At 42.2% G+C, this 20890-nt stretch overlaps 1 protein-coding gene across 3 annotated transcripts in view; it reads left to right on the top strand.

Annotated features, from left to right (window-relative positions):
• Positions 1 to 20890, top strand: part of EVA1C (eva-1 homolog C) — a 108256-nt gene that overhangs the window by 21797 nt on the left and 65569 nt on the right. For all 3 annotated transcript variants that reach the window (XM_029603590.1, XM_029603587.1, XM_029603588.1), the window contains exon 2: positions 18637 to 18836. In XM_029603590.1, coding sequence (XP_029459450.1) covers positions 18771 to 18836 — 66 coding nt within the window. In that variant the 5' untranslated portion in view covers positions 18637 to 18770. The remainder of the gene's footprint in view (positions 1 to 18636; positions 18837 to 20890) is intronic.

Here is a 20890-nt window from a genome sequence, read left to right as displayed (position 1 = left end):
GTCGCTGTCTAAATCAAACACACATGAGACCAAGTACGTTCCTTTTTCGCTGGAGATCACCGCCTCTTGAGTGGTTTCCAGTTGTCCTGGTATATGTGGGTGATAGGAGACCAAGATATTCCACTTTATTCTTCTGGTATCTAAACCCAGTCACAAAACAGGCAAAATCACTGCAAACATAGTATCACAAAAGGAGCACTTAAACCAACCTAGCCTGGAAACTGGTGACACTGGTATGGGGAGTGAGATGATCAAATTTGCAGATGGCACACCACTATTTGGAGTTGTTAAATCACATGCAGATTGCTGGAAGATCTTGCAAGACTGGAAGACTGGCTGGCCAAATGACGGACAAAATTTAATGTGTACAAGTGCATGGTGATACATATAGGGGAAAAATAACCCATGCTGTATTTACTCAATGTTAGATTCCATATTAGGAGTTACCACCCAGGAAAGAGATCTTGGTGTCATACATTGAAATAGTCAGCTCAGTGTGCTGCGGCAGTCAAAAAATCAAACAATGTTAGGAATTATTAGGAAGGGAATGGTGAATAAAATGGAAAATGTCATAATGCCTCTATATCGCTCTATGGTGAGACAGCACCTTGAATACTGTGTACAATTCTGGTCGCCGCATCTCAAAAGAAGATATAGTTGCGATGGAGAAGGTACAGAGAAGGGCCACCAAAATGATAAAGGGCAATTAGGAAAGGCTAAATAGGTTAGGGCTGTTCAGCTTGGAGAAAAGGCAGCCGGAGGTGGATATGATTGAGGTCTATAAAATCATGAAAGGACTTGAATGGGTAAATGTAACTCGGTGATTTACTCTCTCAGATAATACAAGGACTAGGGGGCATTCCATGAAGTTAACAAATAGTACATCAGAGAAATTTTCTTTTTGGCTCGATGCACAATTAAGCTCTGGAATTCATTGCCAGAGGATGTAGTTAGGGAAGTTAGTGTAGCTGAGTTTAAAAAGGTTTTGATAAGTTCCTGGAGGCGAAGTCTATAAACTGCTATTAATCAAGTTGACTTGGGGAAATAGCCACTGCTTATTATGAGCAGTAGTAGAATGGGATTTGGGTACTTGCCAGGTACTTGTAGCCTGGATTGGCCACTGTTGGAAACAGGATGCTGGGCTTGATGAGTCCTCGGTCTGACGCAGTATGGCAATGTCTTATGTTCTGACTCTAATGCTATTTTAAAGAGATCGAGAAAGTACTTCCTTTATGCTACATGCTTAACATATAGAAAATGTTTTTGCATATTATTGTTTTTCCATCAGTTCTACCTTATTGCACAAAAATACATTGTCTTTCATGAGAGCAATATTTTATTGTTTGAAAGTCCTGATCCTCAGGTCCTTAAACTTTGTCATAGGCCAGAAATTTTGCTTCTGAGTTTGAAATGTAGATGAAACATTGGAGGTAAAATTATGTTCTTGTGTAACATAACCAGTTGGAATACCTTTCCATTTTAGCCATCATTCTCCACAGCTCTTGCAGTGAAACATTTTTTGGAGCTGGAACAATCTTCCAAGAAGCAGCCTTGCACAGAGACCGGGAATGGGACTACCTCTAGTGGCCAAATGCAGTGCCATACTTCAAAATGGTGCTGGCTGACCGGAGTCTGGTGCTATTTTGGAGGAGAGCCATACTCCAAAATAGCGCTAGCCAAAGATCAGCTGGTGGGGCAGTAGCAACTGGTGATCACTGCTGCTCCATTCAAAACCATAGAGATAGGTTAGATGCTGGCCTCAGGTAGTCCAAGAGGATGGGGAAATAAAAAAAAATATTTTTTTGCCATATTTAGTTGTTGGGGTGGGGAAAGAGATTTTATAAAGTTAAACAAATGTTAACATTTAATATTTCCTTTAAAATAAAGTGCATCCCCAATAGTAATCATGAATCTCCTTCACCTATAATTTCTCATCCCAAGCCCTTTGTGACCACAGGCATAAGCCCTGTCTGCTCCTCCCTGTTATTTCTCACCCAGGTAATTCAGCCTGGCGTCCAGTGCTGGAAGTTGGCCTCAGATATACTGGGAACACCTGGCATCAGTCACTGACTGTGGAAGGGTTTAGGTTGGAGAGCTAGTCCAGCATTACCCAACTTTTTCAAGCCTAAGGCACACCCACATTAACAGAAATGTTGTATGTCACACCAGCCTCCAGTGGGCAGGCAGTGCAGTCATGGAGAGGACTCAATTGGTCAAAAGAAGAGCTAGGGAAGCACTAAAAGCCCCACCAGGCTCTCTTCCAAATTTTAAAACACATGGAGAGAGGCTACAGAGAAACACATGCACTTATCACAGTGGGCCAGTTTCCTCTATATACAACTGCAGAAGAAGGGGAAAAGTTAGTACCATGTGGACAGCTGGTTCTGCAAGTTACCTTGCCCCATGTGGCTGCCAGAGCTCCTTCACTGCTGCTTCTTCCAACGCTTAGAAATGAGTCACATCCAGTGATTAGTTGCCACCCTCCTTGGAGATGAGGCAGAGGTTTGAAGGATTCAAAGGAGGAAATTCTGGGTGAGGAAGATGAAATGCTGTGTGCGCCAAACAAACCAGGGGCTGGGTATCCATGCCCTGTTGCTGCCCCTTAATTACTACACATCAGGGCTCATGGAAGAGGGGGCATGCATGGTTACACATGTTCTCAGAAAGGAGCTCCTACGTGTTTAAGAGCCACTGCTGGTAACTCATGCTGAGAGCAGAGCCCAGGTGCTGGTCTGGATCTGTGAATCAAGCAGTGGTGACTTTTCTGTGGCACACTTGAGCAGGTCTGAAAGCAGTGCAGTGTTGGAATTTTCTTTTTTTGCTTTGATGGAATCTGATGCACTGGGAGCTCGTGTTGGTATGAGATGGCTTATGTAGGCTGGGGAAGAAGTGCGTGTTTGAAGTTCCTGCCAAAGGAAATGTTGTTTTTAGGATTATGAAAGCTGCTGTTCCAGCAGTGGAAGGCACTGCTGGTTCGGACAGTACTTCTTTCTGCATTTCCTGGATCCACACTGGAGGATCTGCTAGAGAGGCAACTTAAGAAGGTTGAACGTGATGGACTTCCCCCTTAATCCTGACCTGCTTAGCTACAAAATGAAAGTGACTAATGGATGCAGGATTTGCATGTACAGGCACATCTTTGTTCGGTTTCAGCAGGCTCCTGCCCATAAGTGGAACTGCAGAAGCAACTGCTTCTTTGAGACGTGTAAGTACAATTTGTCAAATGACGATAGATTTCAGAAGATCCAGCAGAATAAATGTCTCATAAGGTTTGAAAACATTTTTTTTCTAAGTAGCTAATAATGTGCATCATCTTTACACTTCTTCCTAAACATTTTCACCTTGACTGGGAGGAAGGCTGATTGATTTTTGCGGTGTTATACACATTCTCTCCTTACAGTCTTGATTAAAAATGCATTTCCTGCTCCCATTTCTTGCATCTATTCTTTCTGACTTACTAAGGTCACAGTGCTGGGGAAGACATTTCAAAGCAAAGATGATGGCAGAAGGAATGGGCCATTGACATTTTAATAATATTTATATGTTACATGCTTTATCATCGGAGCTGGCCAGAGAGTGGTATGGCAGTCATATTCAAATACAGCAAAAAATCAGGGCACGCATCTTGCATGGTGTCGTCTGATATAGCATGTTGTATTGAGCTGAGGAGAGCTCGTGGGTCCCCTGTCCCTTCTCTCTAATAGTTTTAGGGCCCCCCCCCCCCTTATTCTACCCTTGTCCCCCAGTTTCAGAACTGCTGTGATAACGATTTCAGCAAACAGGGTATCAGCAATCCTGCCATAGGTTTGCAGTTAAATTGTGCAAATACTGTGTGTGTTGAAATTGTCTTCCAGATGGCTGACCTTAGAAGAGATCTTGGTGATCTGGCTGAACTAATAGAATTTGCTGAAAGAAACTTCACAGACACAAGCTAATTTTAACTTTGATTTTCTTTCTTTCTCTCTCTCGTATTGCAGCTCAGGTTCAGAATTCATTGCCTCTATTTTTGGAGCCTTTCAAAGTACCACAGTTTTGTGAACTTGGCATTCAGTGTTCTGTATATTTTTTTTGTTTTTCATATGACTGTTCATTGAAGCTGCTTTGTTATGGGCCAGATGTTTAATGTCTATAGAAAAGACACTTAATGCATCTGGCTCCTAGTGCGATGGTTAGTATACACGCCACAGGGAAATTTTAAATTGCAGGTTCCTTTTCCAACGTGCACGGCTGCCTGACATCATATGGAATACAGAACAACAAGAAACTGAGAAATAAAACACATGCATTATAAAAATACTTTGAAAGTTTACCGGCAAGCTTTTGTTGAAAGTATAGTGAAAGTAAAGCTCTTCAGTGCTCCATGATGGTAAAAATAAGAAATGTTCATTGTTGCAGTTGAAGGTAGGTATAATTTGTCTTCAGTGTGCAGCCGTTTCAAACATCCTAGGATAGCAATGGAATCATTCCCTGTTGGGCTGTCTGAAGTCACAGACATGGCCTGTTCCTTTTGCTGTATCCTGTTGAATATTTCAGAACCATCGAATTTTCTCATTTTAGGGTAGGCAGTGCATATAGTAGGTCATCTTTATAAACAATGGACTGAGAATCTGCAAATGTGTTTCATATAGTGCAGGTTTTCTTACAGCAGACTAAGGAGGTCATTTACTAAAGATTTTGTCCCATTCTGTGTGTATGGGAAAAATGCTTAGCAAATGACGCCCAAGGTGGCTGTATAAGATTTATTTTAGCACACAAAACTTCAGTGTGTTTAAAAAAAAAAAAAAGAGGGGGCCAGTTGCATATCAATTTGCCATTTAATTTCAGTGGCTCCCAGTTATCATTATTAATAACCTTTTGAATAGTAAGTGGGTTAGTGGGTTCTTATTTAGTTGTGGTTGAACAGATGGTGTGATGGACTGCCCAGGGTGAAACTCTAGCAACTCTCTTCGATGTAGTCCCCTGATTGGTTTCTAAGGGTCACAAATGCACACACTCTACACTGATGGATCAACTCCCAAACAAGTGAATTACACTGAAGAAAAGGAGAGTAGTTCCAACAAGTCTGTTTTATTTACAGGAGTGAAAACCGTGACCAGGGCCCCATCCATAGACACATCACAGTGCGGATAGTGCATCCACTTGTGCTATAAAACAGCAGCAGCGAGAACTCCTTTCCAGCCTTTCTATAGAGCAGTTCAACCAATTGCCAAGCCTTGGCTCCCTGTAAGGATAGGGGAAATCCCCATCCCCCAAGAGCTGACAAACATCTTCTCTTCTTCACCAATCTTTTTACCCTCAACTCTCCAACCCAATTATCTTAAGAGTTTTCAGCTCACAGAGTCCTTCATGGGCCATATATGATGAGGTTGTCCAAGGAAGAAGGAAATATCTCTCAGATGGTACAAGGCTCTGAGGAGCTTCTGCAGTAGGAGCAATATCTCTGAGCTGGAAAAGGAACTAAATCTTTCCATGATAGATTTATAGGAACACAGCAAAACAGGTGCTGGTTCCTTTTGTGCAGACTCTCTCTGTAATAAGTGTTACAACCCTATATGCAGAGTGTATAGGAGACAATAGCTATATATAATAAACCAAAAGCTAGAAACAGCACAGAATGTTGTAAAACCTCATCCAGAAGGGTTTACCCTAATCTAGGATAACCGTGACAGTCAGTAGATAGGAATGGGAATAGTGGAAAAGTAGGATGGAAATGAAGATAACTAGTTTAGTTTTGGTTATATTAAAATTGAAGTGGGAATGAAGTACTGAAGTAGAGATGGTGAAGAAAGCAAAATTTTTATTTTTTTTTTTTTTTAACATAAGGGAATTGGTTAGCCGTGGAAAGAATTACCATGTAGAAGTGGTAGTGTAGGAAATTAGAAGAGGCCCAACAGTAGAGCCCTAGGAACCACGGCACCCAGACCTAAAGGGGGTGAGGCTAGAGTGGTTATTTGTTTGGGGTTTTGCAGGGACTGGGGTCCTTACTCTTGCTGTAAATGGCCAAGCACACCCTTAGAGGCTGCACTTCTAATATGCCCGTGGCAGGCAGTGGAGTTTAATGCCAGCTCGCTTGAGATGATGTGGCTCTCCAGACTAAAAGACATTTGGAGTGGAGGAGTAGCCTAGTGGTTAGAGCAGCGGGCTACAAACCAGGGTTTAAATCCTTGTGACCTTGGGCAAGTCATTTTACCTTCCATTGCCTCAGGTACAAATTTAGAATGTGAGCCCTCTGGAGTCAGAGAAATACCTACAGCAACTGAATGTAAACCACTTTGAAGTGGCTGAAAGGGAAAATATAAGTAACTAAAATAAAATAAAGCTCTGACTTGGGGCAGTAGAGCCCCTGAAATGCTGCTGCCACTGCTACTACATTATACTAAGATAAGTAGTTCCTTCTTGTTGCTGGGTGTGTTAGGGTGATTCTCTTATACAAGCTGGTATATTCAAACCTGTACTAAAATCAGAGTTAAATTTTAGTGTGGGTTTTACTTAAAACACACATTAAAAATAGGGGTCCTCTAATGGGATGCAAATAGAGTAAAAAAAAAAATTCGTGCTAAAATGTGTTAACCTGAAAAATCCACACTAGTGTAGAAAAATGCTTTAAAAAGTGCTTTAAAAGAGGGGGAAGGAGGTAAGTGCCTGCCTGAAGTTGGAAGGAGTTTAACCAAAATGACCTTGTATGTAAGTTTGTGCCCAGTTCAAGATGCCGAGTGCCAATTGTGCATGCAAGGCATGCCAATTAAAATCAAATGGTAAGAGCACCTATAGGCAAACACTATGCATTTTGGTACTATGAATACCTAAAATTGCTGTAGTTGCTTGTTGCAGAGAGTAGCTGGACACTATTACAACTAGGCCCAGTGATAGTAAAACATGGCCACCAGCAATGTGAGTTCAGTTTTTTACTCCTGCACTGACCCAGGAATTAAATTTCCAGTGTTAGGAAAATGCACCTCTCTATATTGCTGAGGAATAGCTAATGGCTTGTTTTTTATATAAAAATAGCACAGGTGCATTCAAATCCTATTATTGGTTTTTACTCCTGGTTTAGTGCACATTTTTATAGACATTGTGTGGTATTTAATAGGGGTTTTAACAGGAAAATGTGTGCTAAAATGGGAAAAAAAAACCCTGTGTGAAGATTAGCGTTCCTTATTATATCAGCCCCATAATGAAATGCCTGACTGAGTCTCTCAGTGAGATACTTGGAAGATCCTGGGGTGCCAAGCAATGGAACTGTGGTGCTGCCTTTGGAGGAACAAACTCTTTGTGAGAAAATAGAGGAATTATTCTACTGAAAGTATTTGCTGTCTGGCGGTTTTTCCAGCTCTCTGAAAGTGGTCCAGAGCAAGCCACAAACAGTGGCCTTTCCTACCATGGTATTGAGGAAATGAGAAGTTGGCTTAATTTGCAGCCATGTAAAAGGAAATAGAATTTTATTTTGAGGAAGAGCTGTTTTTACTGTTATGCTGATTAGATTATGGAACCTCCTGGCTAATGAAATTTGTGCATTATTTAATTTCCTAAGTTAGTCACAAGGAGGATTACATTAAAGTGCATTCAGTGTGTGGTAAAATAAGATAGAATAAGGGTACATTTGGACCATTGCATAGCAATGAAAGAATTAGAAAATATATGATAAATAATAATGTGCACAAAGAGTACAATACATAGACAGACAGATAAGTCTCCAAAGCAGGGATAGTAAAAACCAGCTGAGTGGAATTAGTTCAGTGGTGGGCACAGTTGTGGGCTCCATTAAGAAGAAGTTCAAGAAGAGAGGTAGTAATAGGAAAAATCTCTGCTACAGAATCTAGGGGTAGGCCTGGCTGAATAGCCAAACTTTGATCTTTTTCCTGAAGTTTCAAGGCCAAGAACTGTTGGTATTTTCAATATTTTTTTGGGCAAAGTTGCTGAATGGGCTCAGTCTTGTGATTGTTAGTGTAGAGGAAGCCAGCAGAGGGGCCTGTTGTGAGGATTGAAGCTCTCTTGGGAAATGTAGGAGAATTCAAGTTGGGAGAGAGATAATGTGGCATTTAAAGACAATGTCAATAAACAAAAGGCACCTCTTTTGTATATAACAATAGCGTGGCTCGAAACCAATATGCAATAAACGCCCCGCAGCAAAACACCGGCCGCTGTCGGGTTGGTCAGTTCTGTACAGTCGGGGTACATGTGAATTCCTGTTATTGCTTTGACAGGCTGACACAGCCACGAAATCAGCAAACAGCATTTAAGCAATTATTTACAGATTCCACAGTCCACTCCTGACAGTACAGTTGGGGCAGACGTGAAAAGAGTTGAAGTGCCACAGGTGTTTTTGTGCCGGGCCAGTCGGATTATAAATTTTCTATTTCCAATACTGGTGAATCACAGCCGCCAAGCCGCAGATGATGTGCAGACCGGTTCAATTCCAGCAGATTGAACACGTTCACAGGCTTATTTGGTCAGTGGCTTTGGCCCCTGCCTGAAGTTTAGCTGCTGTGTGTTGCAGGATTTGGAGACACTTGTGATTATATTGAGAAATGCTGCTAAAATAGTGTTACAATCTGTGTAGTTAGTGATCAATGAGCAATATTGTGGTGGCAATGTTGTGCTTCTCAAAAGCAGTTGTGCAGTTGTCAAATTTGGTGGAGATGAGTACATGAGGTCTTTACCACAGTTGAGAGATAGGTTTCTATTGTCAAGATGAACCCCCCCCCCCCCCCCCCCATTCTGTGCATGAAATGTTTAGGTTGTAAGGAGGTTCCTGAGAGGGTAAAGTTAATAGGGAATGCCCTTGGCAGCTTAGCCAGAGGAGTTCAGATTTGGAGGGTTTAGTTTTGTGTTTAAGGCATTGGGCTTCTGCAGAGATTCAATTGTTCAGATTAGCAATGGCTATGATCTGATCCATCCCTCTTTTGATGTACATTTGGATGTCATTAGCAAATAAGTGACGTTGGATGTTGAAAGCCTGGATGAAGTTGCAGAGTGGACAAATGTAGACATTGAAGAGGAATGGGGAAAATACTGGACTCTGGGCTACTCCACAGATAAGATCCCTATGTGGGGACTGATTTGAACAGAGTGTAGTGCCTGCAATACCAATGTCCTCCAAGCGTTGAGTCAACAGCTGGTGATCAACAGCACTAAATGCGACATATCTATTGGGAATAGGAGGGAGTCACTGCCATGGTCATCATGTAGAGGATGATGACCAAGGCAGTGACTCTCTCCCTCCCTCCAGATGAATTTAAGGGGAATGGGATCTAACAGGCAAGTGAATTGACTGGAGGATTTTCTCCACCTCCTTGTGGGAGATAGTCCAGAACTCAGACAGTGGGATAAGGTCTAGAATTCGGCTTGGAGGAGGAGGTGTGTAGGGTACTTCTGTCACTTTGGGTTTAAAGAAGGTGGGTGGGAAGGGGTGTTGACAAAGGAGGAGCATATAGCTTGAATTTTTTCAATGAAGAATTCGGTGAAGTTGTCAACTATGGGACCCTCTGTAGTGGTAATTGGGTAAGGGAATTGGGTTTGGAGAGTTTCCTTACTAGCTGGAAAAGTTTTCCTGGGTGATTCTTTTAGTGTGAGTTGTTTGAAGATAACCTTTCCTTTTCTTTTTTGGCCATCTTAATGGATGACTTGTATTTTTTGTGTGTTCCTTGCAGATGTGTGAGATGGTATCTGATTTTTGTTCAAGTTAATGGCATTGTTTGAGGATTAGAAGACCATCATGGAACTAGGGGGAGTTCCTGGGAGGTCTGGAAGGATTTGGTTTGAGGGCAGTTAAGGTATTGATGACTGTTGTGAACTCATCATTCCATTGTTGTACAAGAAGTTCCACTGGTTCTGAAATGTTAGGAGATTTTGGTAGGTTTAAGGAGCTTCCCTGTGTTTCACTTGTGACAAAGGTCATATCTCTGGAAGGAGATTCAGACTCAGGAGGATGTGATGTTGGCAGGGAGCAAGGGGTTAGGCTGTGAGACGGCCCCTTGTCCTTGGCACACCTACCCAGTCAGGTTTTCAAGATTTGCACAGTGAATGTGCATGAGATAGATTTTGCATACAGTGGAGGCAGACATGCACGTCTATCTCGTGCACATCCTGAAAACCTGACTGGGTTGAGAGCCACTTTGCTAGAGCACCTGGTGCTGTTGGTGAGGGGAGAGAGAGCTAGCCACATTCCGTTCCTCTTCTTTTTTTTCATGCTCCGCAGGTAGGGTCTAGACCCACAAGAAAGCCCCCTGCCCTGGGGGGGGGGAGTGCTGGAGCCCCTGGTGCTGTTGGTGAGCGAGAAATAAGCTAGAGAAAATTTGCTAATGTGATAAGTATATAGGATACAGATGGACATGGTGATTATAGTATTGGTGGCATAGCCAATCAGATAATGATTGAAACCTATTGGCACAAGTGTGTTGGTTTTTTTTTGACTGAAATATGATCCCAGTTCAGACTCTACAGGCCATTGCAAATCATTACTTTATTCATCAGAAAGGCCTGATTTGGCTAGACTTTTCCAACACTGCACAGCTGCTTGACTCTGGGAATTGATTGAATTTGATGCATTGTGGTTCTGAGACTTCACACCAAGAGGCTGATGTACTAATTGGTGGAAATTTTCACAAATAGCTCTTTGGATGCCTAATGCCAGAACAGTGTGCAATATTGGTGATAGCATGCACTAGTTGTGCATTTAGTACATGAAGTGATATTTGCAAAAATTTCCATGGGTGTTTTGTGGTAAAATTTTGCACGTAGTTTTACGTGTGAAATTTTGTTGAGATGCATAATTAATGAGATGCTGTGATGCAATATCATGTAAAGCAGCTAATTATGAATTTTGCAAAGATTTCTTTGTGGACTGTTTTTTGCAAAAAAGATACTTTATTTAATGCCTAACATTTCAATGCCCTTGTTACCATGTAGCCCATATAACTTATTATTATGTGTTAAAGTTACTTGTTTCTTATGCGTTCCTTGTAATTGTTATGCCATATGTTTAGGCTTTGTTTCCTTGTTCCCTGTAAACCGATACGATGTGAAAACGGTTATCGGTATATAAAAACTATTAAAATAAAATAAAGATACCACCTCATTTGGGTTTCGTTATCTTTTTTTCCCGACACTTTCCAGGCAAACTTTTGGTCCACAGTTTTTCTACCCAGCTCTTTGCATGGGGGTAGCAGAGTTGTGCATGAAATTGTTGCTAGCCCATGGGAAAATCCACTGGTTACTACATAGGCCTTTTAGTTAAAGGAATCTCCAAGGGGACAACTCAGGAATAATGTTGGGAAATGTTTCTTAATGGAAAGAGTGGTGGCTGCATGGAATGCCCTCCTGGAATCCCTAGTGGTTAAAGAATGGAAATGGGGTAACCTCTGTTAACTTTTAGATGTAACACTTCTGCATTTGGGTTCCGGCACGGAGCAGCAGTTACTCTTAACAGAAGGCATGGGGGTGACCTAGCAGTTATCCTAAGCAGCTTGTTAGGCAGACTGGATGGGCATTCATTAACGATGTTTCTAGGTTCTTCAGAGTTGTCAGGATTGTACAAGAAAATCTATCTTAAAATATATAATACAAGATTCATTTTATTATTTTTCCTTCATTTTGAAAGATTGTGGTGTGCCATTAATGAGCAAAGATAATTACACGAGAGAGCGAGAGAGGTGAAGCGTTCAGTCTGGCAGTAGTGTCCTGTTAGTATCAAATGAATGCATATGATAATATTGCAGTTGGTAGATAATCTCTTCCAGACTCCAAATTGTTTGCTTTAGAATTCAAAAACCTTTCTACTGGGTCATTGGTAATTTTAATTAAAATGAAAAGGAATAAATTACAAATATTAAAAAATAAAAATGTATATTAATGAGGCTTGTTAACCCAGTGGCAATACTGTCCACTGCCATGAGGAGGGCCAGAGTTTGATTCCCAGGGCTAAGGATGCTGTGGAGGTAGCACTGACAACCCCGAGAGGCAGGAATTTCCAGTCATTGCACAGTGGTGACACTTAGTGGCCAGACTTAGGAGCCATGATCAGAAGGTTTGGAGGGAGCACTAATGCATGGCCCCTGGCCAAGGATTGTCACTGCAATAACCAGGCTAAGTGAACTTTGAGAGGAAAGTAAAATAGGAGTACTTGTGAATGAAGGCTCGTTGTGCTGTGGCCTGACAGAGGCTGGCACCAATTGAGCTGGAACACTAAGGAGCAGGAGCAAATTATCAGATCAAAAAAAATATATCTTATGCATTAATGACCTTGCACAATACCTGGACATTCCAGTTCTTTTTTTAGTCTTTCTGCAGTTATCTGAAGTCTGTAACGTTTTCCAAGTCACACCTGTGGTAGAGCAGTATTTATTAATCTGGTATCTGAAGGCAGGAAGTAAACATTGACATGTTTAGTGAAAAACTTTGCTCCAGACTTAGAGAATGAGCTTAGGAAGCAACTTAAAACTCATCTGATTGTTATGGCTTTTGCCAAAAGACAACATTGACTGCAGTCTAGTACCCTTTAAGTTTGGTTATGCAGCTGCAGCTTTATGTGCTGATATGTTGTTTATTGCTGTTTGTTTGTATTCTATGTGTGTGTTTTCTGTAATCCTCTTAGCTTTGTGGATCAGCGGGATAGACATTTTATAAATAAATATTTAGGGTCTGATTTTACTAAGGCTTCTTTGGGGGGGTGGGGGGAAGCCACAGAGATTGATTTTTAAAACTAGCGCATGCACTCATACATGCGTATATTGGTTGGAGAACAAGGATACCCTGGAATTTTTAATTGTGCACCCAGTTGCATGTGCATTTTTTAAATGCACCAACCGCGCCGTAAGTATGCTCTTAATTTTAAGAGGGTACCCGAGCACAGCTAGGGTGCGTGTGTCGATCTCTTACGCACGTATGTCAGTGAATTTTAAAACATGCTCACTCATGGCACATTCCCAATTTTGTTGACTGGGCCCACCACCCTTTTCAATAAAGCCCTAAATATCGCACTACAGATTTTATCAACAGCAGCAGCAAAGTTACACGGATCTCTAGCATATGCACGCTGCGGTTTTCAGTTTTACAATTCAGATTTGCACGCATAAATCTTGGCCCCACTCCGGAGCACCCTTGCTACGCCCTTTCCCTGCCCCCTTATTCCTTACTTGCGCACAGGTAAATCCGCATGTATTTTGCGGCTTTTTAAAATCCACAAAACACGCGTGGGCATTTTTATGCAAGCAACACTCCTAAAATTGACCTTAATGGTTTCCTTGTTGAGCTGACCTGGTGAAATGCTTGTCTGAGCAGAAGACATAATTACCAGAAGAAGAAATTACAGTTTTTATGTTAATTTTCCTCATGAGAGGTACACTTGCAACAATTTCTGCCTGCTCCTCTGGGCTTCCAGCTTAAGAAGAATGGAAGTGCTGTGCTGGGTCAGACCTGTAGTCCATCGAGCCCAGCATCCTATCTCCAACATTGGACAATTTGGGTCTCTTGGAAGTACAGGGTAGATCCAAAATGGGGAGCTCGATACCTCTTGTGATTCTTTGTGATTCTTTGTTCTGGCTAATAATGAATGACCCTGGTTACCCTCCCCTCCCCTAGTTCTATTATCAGTTACACTGTAAAGCCCTGTTGGCTATTTTCATGTTGTATGGAAACCGATGTGATGTTTGCTTAACGAATGTCTGTATACAAAAACTTTAAATAAATAAATAAATGGAACCAGAGCTGGGACTTTTTTCCCCCCTGTTTTCTGTCCCCTTGCAATTTATTTTAGTCCAGGACCATGCACCAGACTCTTCCGGAACTCTACAGTCATGGGCCCTAAATCTGACCACTAGGTTTCGCTATTGTGTGATGAACATAACTTCCTTCTCCTGCAGCATTCCCAGCCCTGTCCAACCTAGGGTGTGGAAGGCTGGAGCAGGGAATTTGAATATCTCTCTCTCCCTCTCCATAAGAAACTTGCTGGGCAGACTGGACCGTTTGTTTGATTTTGGTGGGGGGTTTTTTGTTTTGGTTTTTTCCCATCATTACTATGTTGGTGTCTGTCTCTCACATTCTCAGTCTCACAAACTCTGCCTTTCAGTCTCTGTCAATCTGTCTCTCTCTCAAATGACCATCCACCTGTCAGCCATATCCCTTTGTTGTACTGCTGTACAACAAAATAGCACTGCCCATCTCCATATAACCCTATTGTCAGCGTTATTTTAAAATTTCGGCAGATAGGATAGGAAAGCCTATGGATTGATTATACCCATTTAGATATTGGACTCACAGATGGGGTAAGAGGGGTTTGGGTGGTTGAAGGGTTTTCAGTTTTTAAATTTTGGCTTGCTGGAACTGGATGGCGTCTTCCAGTTCTGATTCCAACCGCACTAGCTGACTCTCAGTGCCACCGTCCCCTCCCTCTGTGCAATTGCACGATCCTTAGTTCTTCAATCTAGACTTCCTGGAGAGTGTCTCATGCCATAGAGCAGGAGTGGGCAACTCCAGTCCTCGAGTGATTGAAAACAGGCCTGGTTTTCAGGATATCCACAATGAATTTACATGAGAAATATTTGCATTCATTGGAGGTAGTGCATGCAAATATATCTCTTGCAAAATCATTATGGTTATTCTGAAAACCAGACCTGTTTGTGGCAGTCAAGGACCAGTGTTAATTACCTCTATCTTGGAGAGTGTACCACTTTTATGTAAAGTAATCCTGCAGGAATTCTGCGCTACTATGGTGTGCAGAATTCCCCTGTTGCACAGAATTTGGCAGACTCAAGTGTGCCGCGAGAATGCCGGTCTCTGCATGTGGCATGCTGGGGCGTTCCATCTTCCCCGTGAGTGGGATGGCCTCCGCTTGTGGCAAAGATGGAACAGGCCCTGGTTTGCGGTAAGTGGAGGCTGGCATGGTCGCGGCAAAACAGCAGGCCCTAGCATGCTGTGAGTGGAGACTGGCATGGTCTCCACTCACAGCATGAGACCATGCTGTGACCAAACACATTACCCTAAGAGATCGTGCCACCTCCACAGCTGGCCCTCTACTGTGGAATTCCATTCCTACAGACCTCAGACAGGAGCCCTGCCTCCCAACTTTTAGGAAAAAACTTAAGACTTGGTTATTCAAGCAAGCTTTTCCGGACACAACCCAATGACTCCCAAAACACCTTACCATTTGTATATAACATTTATTTTGTATACTACATTTAAATTGTACATTGTTTAACCATTTCTATCCTCTCTTCTCTTTTTCCTTCTCCAAGTTTGGCCTCCATTGTTAAATGTAACTGTTAAATGTCACTTCAGTTCTGGTTCTATGTTTTTAAGTTCTATGTATTTATTGCACCCCCGTTCTATGTAAACCAGCAAGATATGTTTTCATGATTGCCGGTATATAAAAACTCTAAATAAATAAATAAATAAATAAAATAAATGGTCGTAGTGAAGAAGAGCAGGCCCATACGTGTGCCTCGAGCGGAGGCCACCCCGCTCGCAGCAAAGATGGAGCAGGCCTCTGGGTGTGTGTGTGTACACACGCGCGTGTGAGCATGGATGCCAGAGAGAGAGGGAGCCTATGTGAGGAGATTGTGAAGTAGTGTATATGTGGGAGCTGGTGTGTGAAAAGGGATTGTGTGTATGTGAGGGACAAGGGTGCTTGTTTGTGAGAGAGGGAGTCTGTGTGAGGGGTCAAACTCTGGGAGTGGAGATAGAGTGGAAGGGATTGAGCCTATAAAGCAGAGCTTTCCAAACTGTGTGTCGGGACACGTTAGTGTGTCGCCTGCAGTGTGCAGGTGTGTCGCACAAGCCCGGTCAACTCTGACGCAAGTTTGGGCTTTTTTTTTTCTAGAGATTCACTTTTTTTTTTCAGTTTATGGGTTGCTTATTATTGGGTGATTTTTGCTGTCAATCGCGTTTTTTTGGGGGAGCTTGGTGGGTGGAACGAGCCCAGCCATCCTTGCATTGGCTGCTGCTGTCGATGAGGCCTGGCCACGAGGAGTACTGACTGCAAGCAGCAGTGTCTGGTGATCATGGAAGGGAGTGAAGCACTTAACTGGCAACAATCAAAAAGACGAGGTACATGAGTGTGGGGGCCAGACATGTGCTGGGGGGAGAGAGATGAGTGAGTGGGGGGCAAATGTGCTGGGGGAACAGACATGTGCTTGAGGGGGAGAGATATGAGTGTGTGGGGGCCAGACATGTGCTGGGGGGAGGAGAGAGATGAGTGTGGGGGACAGACAATTTGTTTTATTATTGTTTCTCATAAATTATAACAATAACATGAATCTTGGAATATATATTTTTAATATAAATTTAAGGTTTTCATGAGATAGGTTGTGTCGTGAAACATTTTATTTATGTATATATTTAAGGAAACATACATAAATTGTCGAAATATGTTTCGTTCATTTAACCTTTAACCTCTGGTTTACTAGTAGACTGAATTACTGTGTCCCGAAATTATGTTTGTCTAAAAAGTGTGTCACCAACATGAAAAGTTTGGAAAGCTCTGAGAGAGGTGAGATAGTGGCAGGTGGAAGAGTTGGGGCCTGGGAGGACAAAGTGAAAGGAGACTGGCCAGGGTATTAGTGGGAGAGGGTAGAAGAAACACTCTTACAGCAAACCTTTAGGAAAATTTTTGCTCAAAATATTAAAACTACATCTTTAAGTAATAACTTTTTTTCTGTATTTTATTTTAAATTAATTACTTAGACTCTCATGTATATTGTGTTATTTTGACCCTTTTGTGTGCAGAATTTTAAATGTGTTTGTGCAGTATTCCCCCAGGAATTCAGTGCTTGAATGCTGGCATGAAAGTCATCACCTACACACCTTACTTAACTTTTTTATCCAGAATATTTAACATTGTTGTGCTTGGGGGCTTAGGATAACCTTCCGTTCTCCTGCTCTTATCATCAGACCTTAATGATAAATAGAAATATAACAGTAAAAGCTGAACGTTGGCTAGAGATGTGTGAAAGTAGTCTGGGTTTCATTCTGTGGGCCCTATTTGCTTATGTTTGATTTCTTGTATGGTTCTTTCGCAGGCCTCATTCTACTTTGTTATAGGCCTGCCATTTTGAGTTCTGCGAGTTTGTTCATGTAATCATCATCATGTGAAAAGTAGCTGCAGGGTCGAGTGGTTGGAGCAGTCCCTCCTGGCCCATGCCTCTGGCCTTTCACACCCGAACTATACTGGGGTTAATACTGAGAGGATTTGTCTGGCTAACTTTGGGAATTTTCCCTCCTCCCTGTTCCTCTGGTGGTTGGCTACATTTTTTCTGGGAAAATCATTGCCCATTAAATGTAGCCACAAAAAATTTAAGAAAAGGCAACGAGGTGTTCAATTTCCAGTTAACTTTAGACCTGCTCTTCAGCCCAAACTAATTTGGGCTGAATACCCAGATAAAGTTAACCAGACAGAGCAGACCTGCATCCAGCTGGCTGAATGTAGGCCGCCCAGTATCCTCTGCATTTCCAGCTGCAGCCGGCATTTTACTCCCTTTAGTTTCCTCAGTTCAGTCCCCTCCACATGTTTATCTCATGATTGTTCTGGAACATGTTGGGCCCAGTTTTCAAGCTGGTTTGCGAGTACTTTTTACTTGTGGACTTTGCCTTAAGTTTCAAAATGAAAGCATTCACCAATGGGTACAGAATGCCCATGGACTCTTAACCTGCTTTTTGTGAGAGGAAAAGTAGTCGTCTGGGGTTGAAAATGCAATTTACCTGTGTACTTTTCCTCCTCCAGGAATGTCTTCTCTCAATGTGGCTAAAGTCCACGTGTTGAGGAAAGGCAATTATCGAAGCTGATTTAAACAGGTAAATTGCTGTTTACCTGTGGAAATGGCTCTGACTTTTGCCCCCTTCCTCCTGTAGTGCTTACTGCTGCATGCATGGTACACTGTGTTTATCTTATTATAGGAAGAGCTTACTCTGCTCTCAAAAAGCTGAATTTTAAAAGCCTGGGAGATACGTATGTTCAGCCGGCTTGCACCATGCGGATTTTAAAAGGCGCCTGAGTACGCCCTATCTCCCAGAATGCGCACAAGTGAGAAGTTGCAAAAAGGCATGGGCTGGATATGGGCATTCCGGGACTTTTAATTTGAAATGTGCATGTACGTATTTATGTAGGGATAATCTACCGCGTAACTTTTACTTCTGCTATGGATGGTGAGTAAGTAATAAAAGAAATTCTAGGCTAATCAGTGAGGTTTTAAGGGTTGGTGCTAACAGGGTAAAAGGGAGACTATTTAGGAAGTCCTATCCCTTATCTAGGCAAACTGGGGAAATTGGTAACTGCATCGGTGCGCATCTACTAAAATCCCCCCACTTACGCGGTAGAGGTGGTATTTGTATGCACATGCACGCATCCATTTAAAATTGTGCACATGTGTACAGCCTATTTTATACCATGCACTTTTATATGAGCATATATTATGTCTGAGTCCTTTGGTGCGAGCCGGCATACGTGCATACATGTGCGTACAGATGTAATTGAAAAATCTACATGTGCCTACATGTAAACCGTTGCGATGGTAAATGACTTAGTGATGGTATAGAAAAGATTTTAAATTAAATAAATAAAATGTGGTCTGAATAATTCTGTATTTCTATGCTTCAGCCAGTCTTCATGGCAGCTCATAGCCTAATGCAGTTCAATCTTTTTCTTAGGTTACCTGACTAGACTTCTACAGAAACACTCTGTGTACGCATGCGATGGGAACACACTGACTCTGCAGTGTCCTCGCCATTCCACGATCAGTATTCAGTCAGCGTTCTATGGGCACACTGTGCAGAGCCACCAGATGTGTTCCACCCAGCAGCCCAACACACTGGAGACAGCCAACTGCATGGCAGAAACCACCTTCCAGGTATTGCTTGGAATACAGTGTCTGAGAAATGCTTTATTTTATTTTTCTAGGGACTGTGGCTCATCTTCTGTAACTAAGCACTCTTCAAGGTCAGATTTTCAGGATATTTATAAAGAACATGTATACATCAGCTAATTCAGAATGCACTTGTTCTACATGTTCAGTGAATTTGCATAGTTTATTCTGAAAATCACACCTGTTTGTGGTCCTTGAGGACCAGAGTACCTTTTTTTTTTTTTTTTTTTTAATTCATTTAGGGAATGCTACTGCATAAAAGCTTGTAGTGATGTACAAAAGCATTGAACAAATAAATGCACATACAAATACCAATCATAATACATCACAGTTAAAGCCCACCAACCCAAATATCCACCTTAACCCAAACAGTTCATCAATAATTTACCTAAAATAAAAATCCATAAGATTTCCCACAGCAGCAGAAGGTGCCCTCTTAACAGCAATAACCCATCAACAAGGAAAACACTGCTGGGACAGCCAGGCTTTGCCTTGATTATGGAAGATTGAATAGTCCGCTAAAAGCCTGACTTCCACAGGAAGGCTGCTCTATAATGTAGAGGCCAAACCGGAAAATGCACAAGCTTGCTTTCTTTTGTACACAAATTGGGAAAGTTGTGACAAGTCACCCTGTGAGCAGCAGAGATTTTACAGTGGTATGGAGCGCAACATCCTTTTATTGCTCGCTTCTCATCAGGAGAGCTGAAAATGTGTTTCAGCAGATCAAAATATGCATTGAGTAAGGGTATAAAGTCCTAACATAACAGGGACAATATTAGGGAAAGAACATAATTAATACAATGAAATCAGATGAAAATTAAAAAAAAAAGAAAATTAATAATGGATGGACAGTTTAGATACTTTCAAATGCAGTTTTTATGGTACTGGCACTGTGTGGATGTTTCAAACTCGGAGACTTGCTAGTAAGGAGGTAGGCTGTCATACATCCTGTGTTGAGAAGAGCTGCGTTTTCTATAGTCTCAGGAAGATCAGCAGACTCATTGTTAGTCTGATGTTGCATGGCAGAGAGTTCTTGAGAAGGCCTTCCTTTGACACTAGTGAGGCGTTGGTCTCTTAGTGGCAGCACTAATAGTGCTTGAGTCAGTGGTGGCAGAGGACAGGGGTGCATGTAAGGATTTAGATGTTGGCCTAGGTAGAATGGGGAACAGCCATCTAGGGCTTGAAGGCTAGGACCAGGCTTTTAAACTTGGTTTGTGAACCGTCAGTAGCCAGGATAAGAATCTTAAAATAGGTGTGATCTTTTTGAGCTTCTCTGTGTTCAGCAGCATTTTGTATGAGCTGCAGGCACTGGGTAAGTGTTTTGGACTCGTGATGTACAGCGACTTGCAGTAGTTAAGGCATGAGATCACACAGACTTAGTTGACCATGGCAGAAGTGGCAAAGTTGACAGAGTTGAAAAAAAAAGCTTTCTTAGCATCCAGTCAGATGAATCCAGAACAAGTGGGTTATGCAAACTGACATCATAGTGTATACACCCCTGCAGTGATATCAGCCTGCAAGTATTCTCCATCTCCAGCAGATTGCTTTGAATTGAAAAAGGAGGAATAAGGAAAATTAATTTGCCTCTGCTCTCTTGTGGTGATACCAAATGGTCCCTCCCCCAGTTGAGAATTCCTGAGGCGATTTTCTGTGGTCCCTCTGAGTGCCTTGTTCTGGTAGCTGGGTTTTTCAGCTGGTGTGAATTTAGCTGTTTAACAGCTGAAAGGCAGAAGGCAAATGCCCTCTCCCCCCAACAGCCGGAGACCAGGTAAGGCTGAGCTCAGGTAAGTTTAAAATAAATAAATAATAATAAAATACAGAGACAGGGAAGGAGGGCTTTTTGGTGTAGGGCTTCCTCCTCCCCCCCCCCCCCCCCCCCGTCTCCGTGCTCGGTGTGCTGTTCCAACGTTCCTCCCACTCCATGAGAGGTTAAGGGATGTGGGCAGCCTCCGTAGGCTAGGCCCAACTCTAAGGTCTTTTCGCTGCATGCCACATGGTAGGTCTCAAAGGCTTTTCGCGAGCTTTGTCTGTTAGACTGC

The sequence above is a fragment of the Rhinatrema bivittatum genome, chromosome 5 (genome assembly GCF_901001135.1).
Source record: "Rhinatrema bivittatum chromosome 5, aRhiBiv1.1, whole genome shotgun sequence".
In the NCBI taxonomy this organism is placed as follows: Eukaryota; Metazoa; Chordata; class Amphibia; order Gymnophiona; family Rhinatrematidae; genus Rhinatrema; species Rhinatrema bivittatum.
The sequence above is the reverse complement of the archived record's forward strand: the minus strand, read 5'-3'. Positions and strand labels throughout refer to the sequence as shown.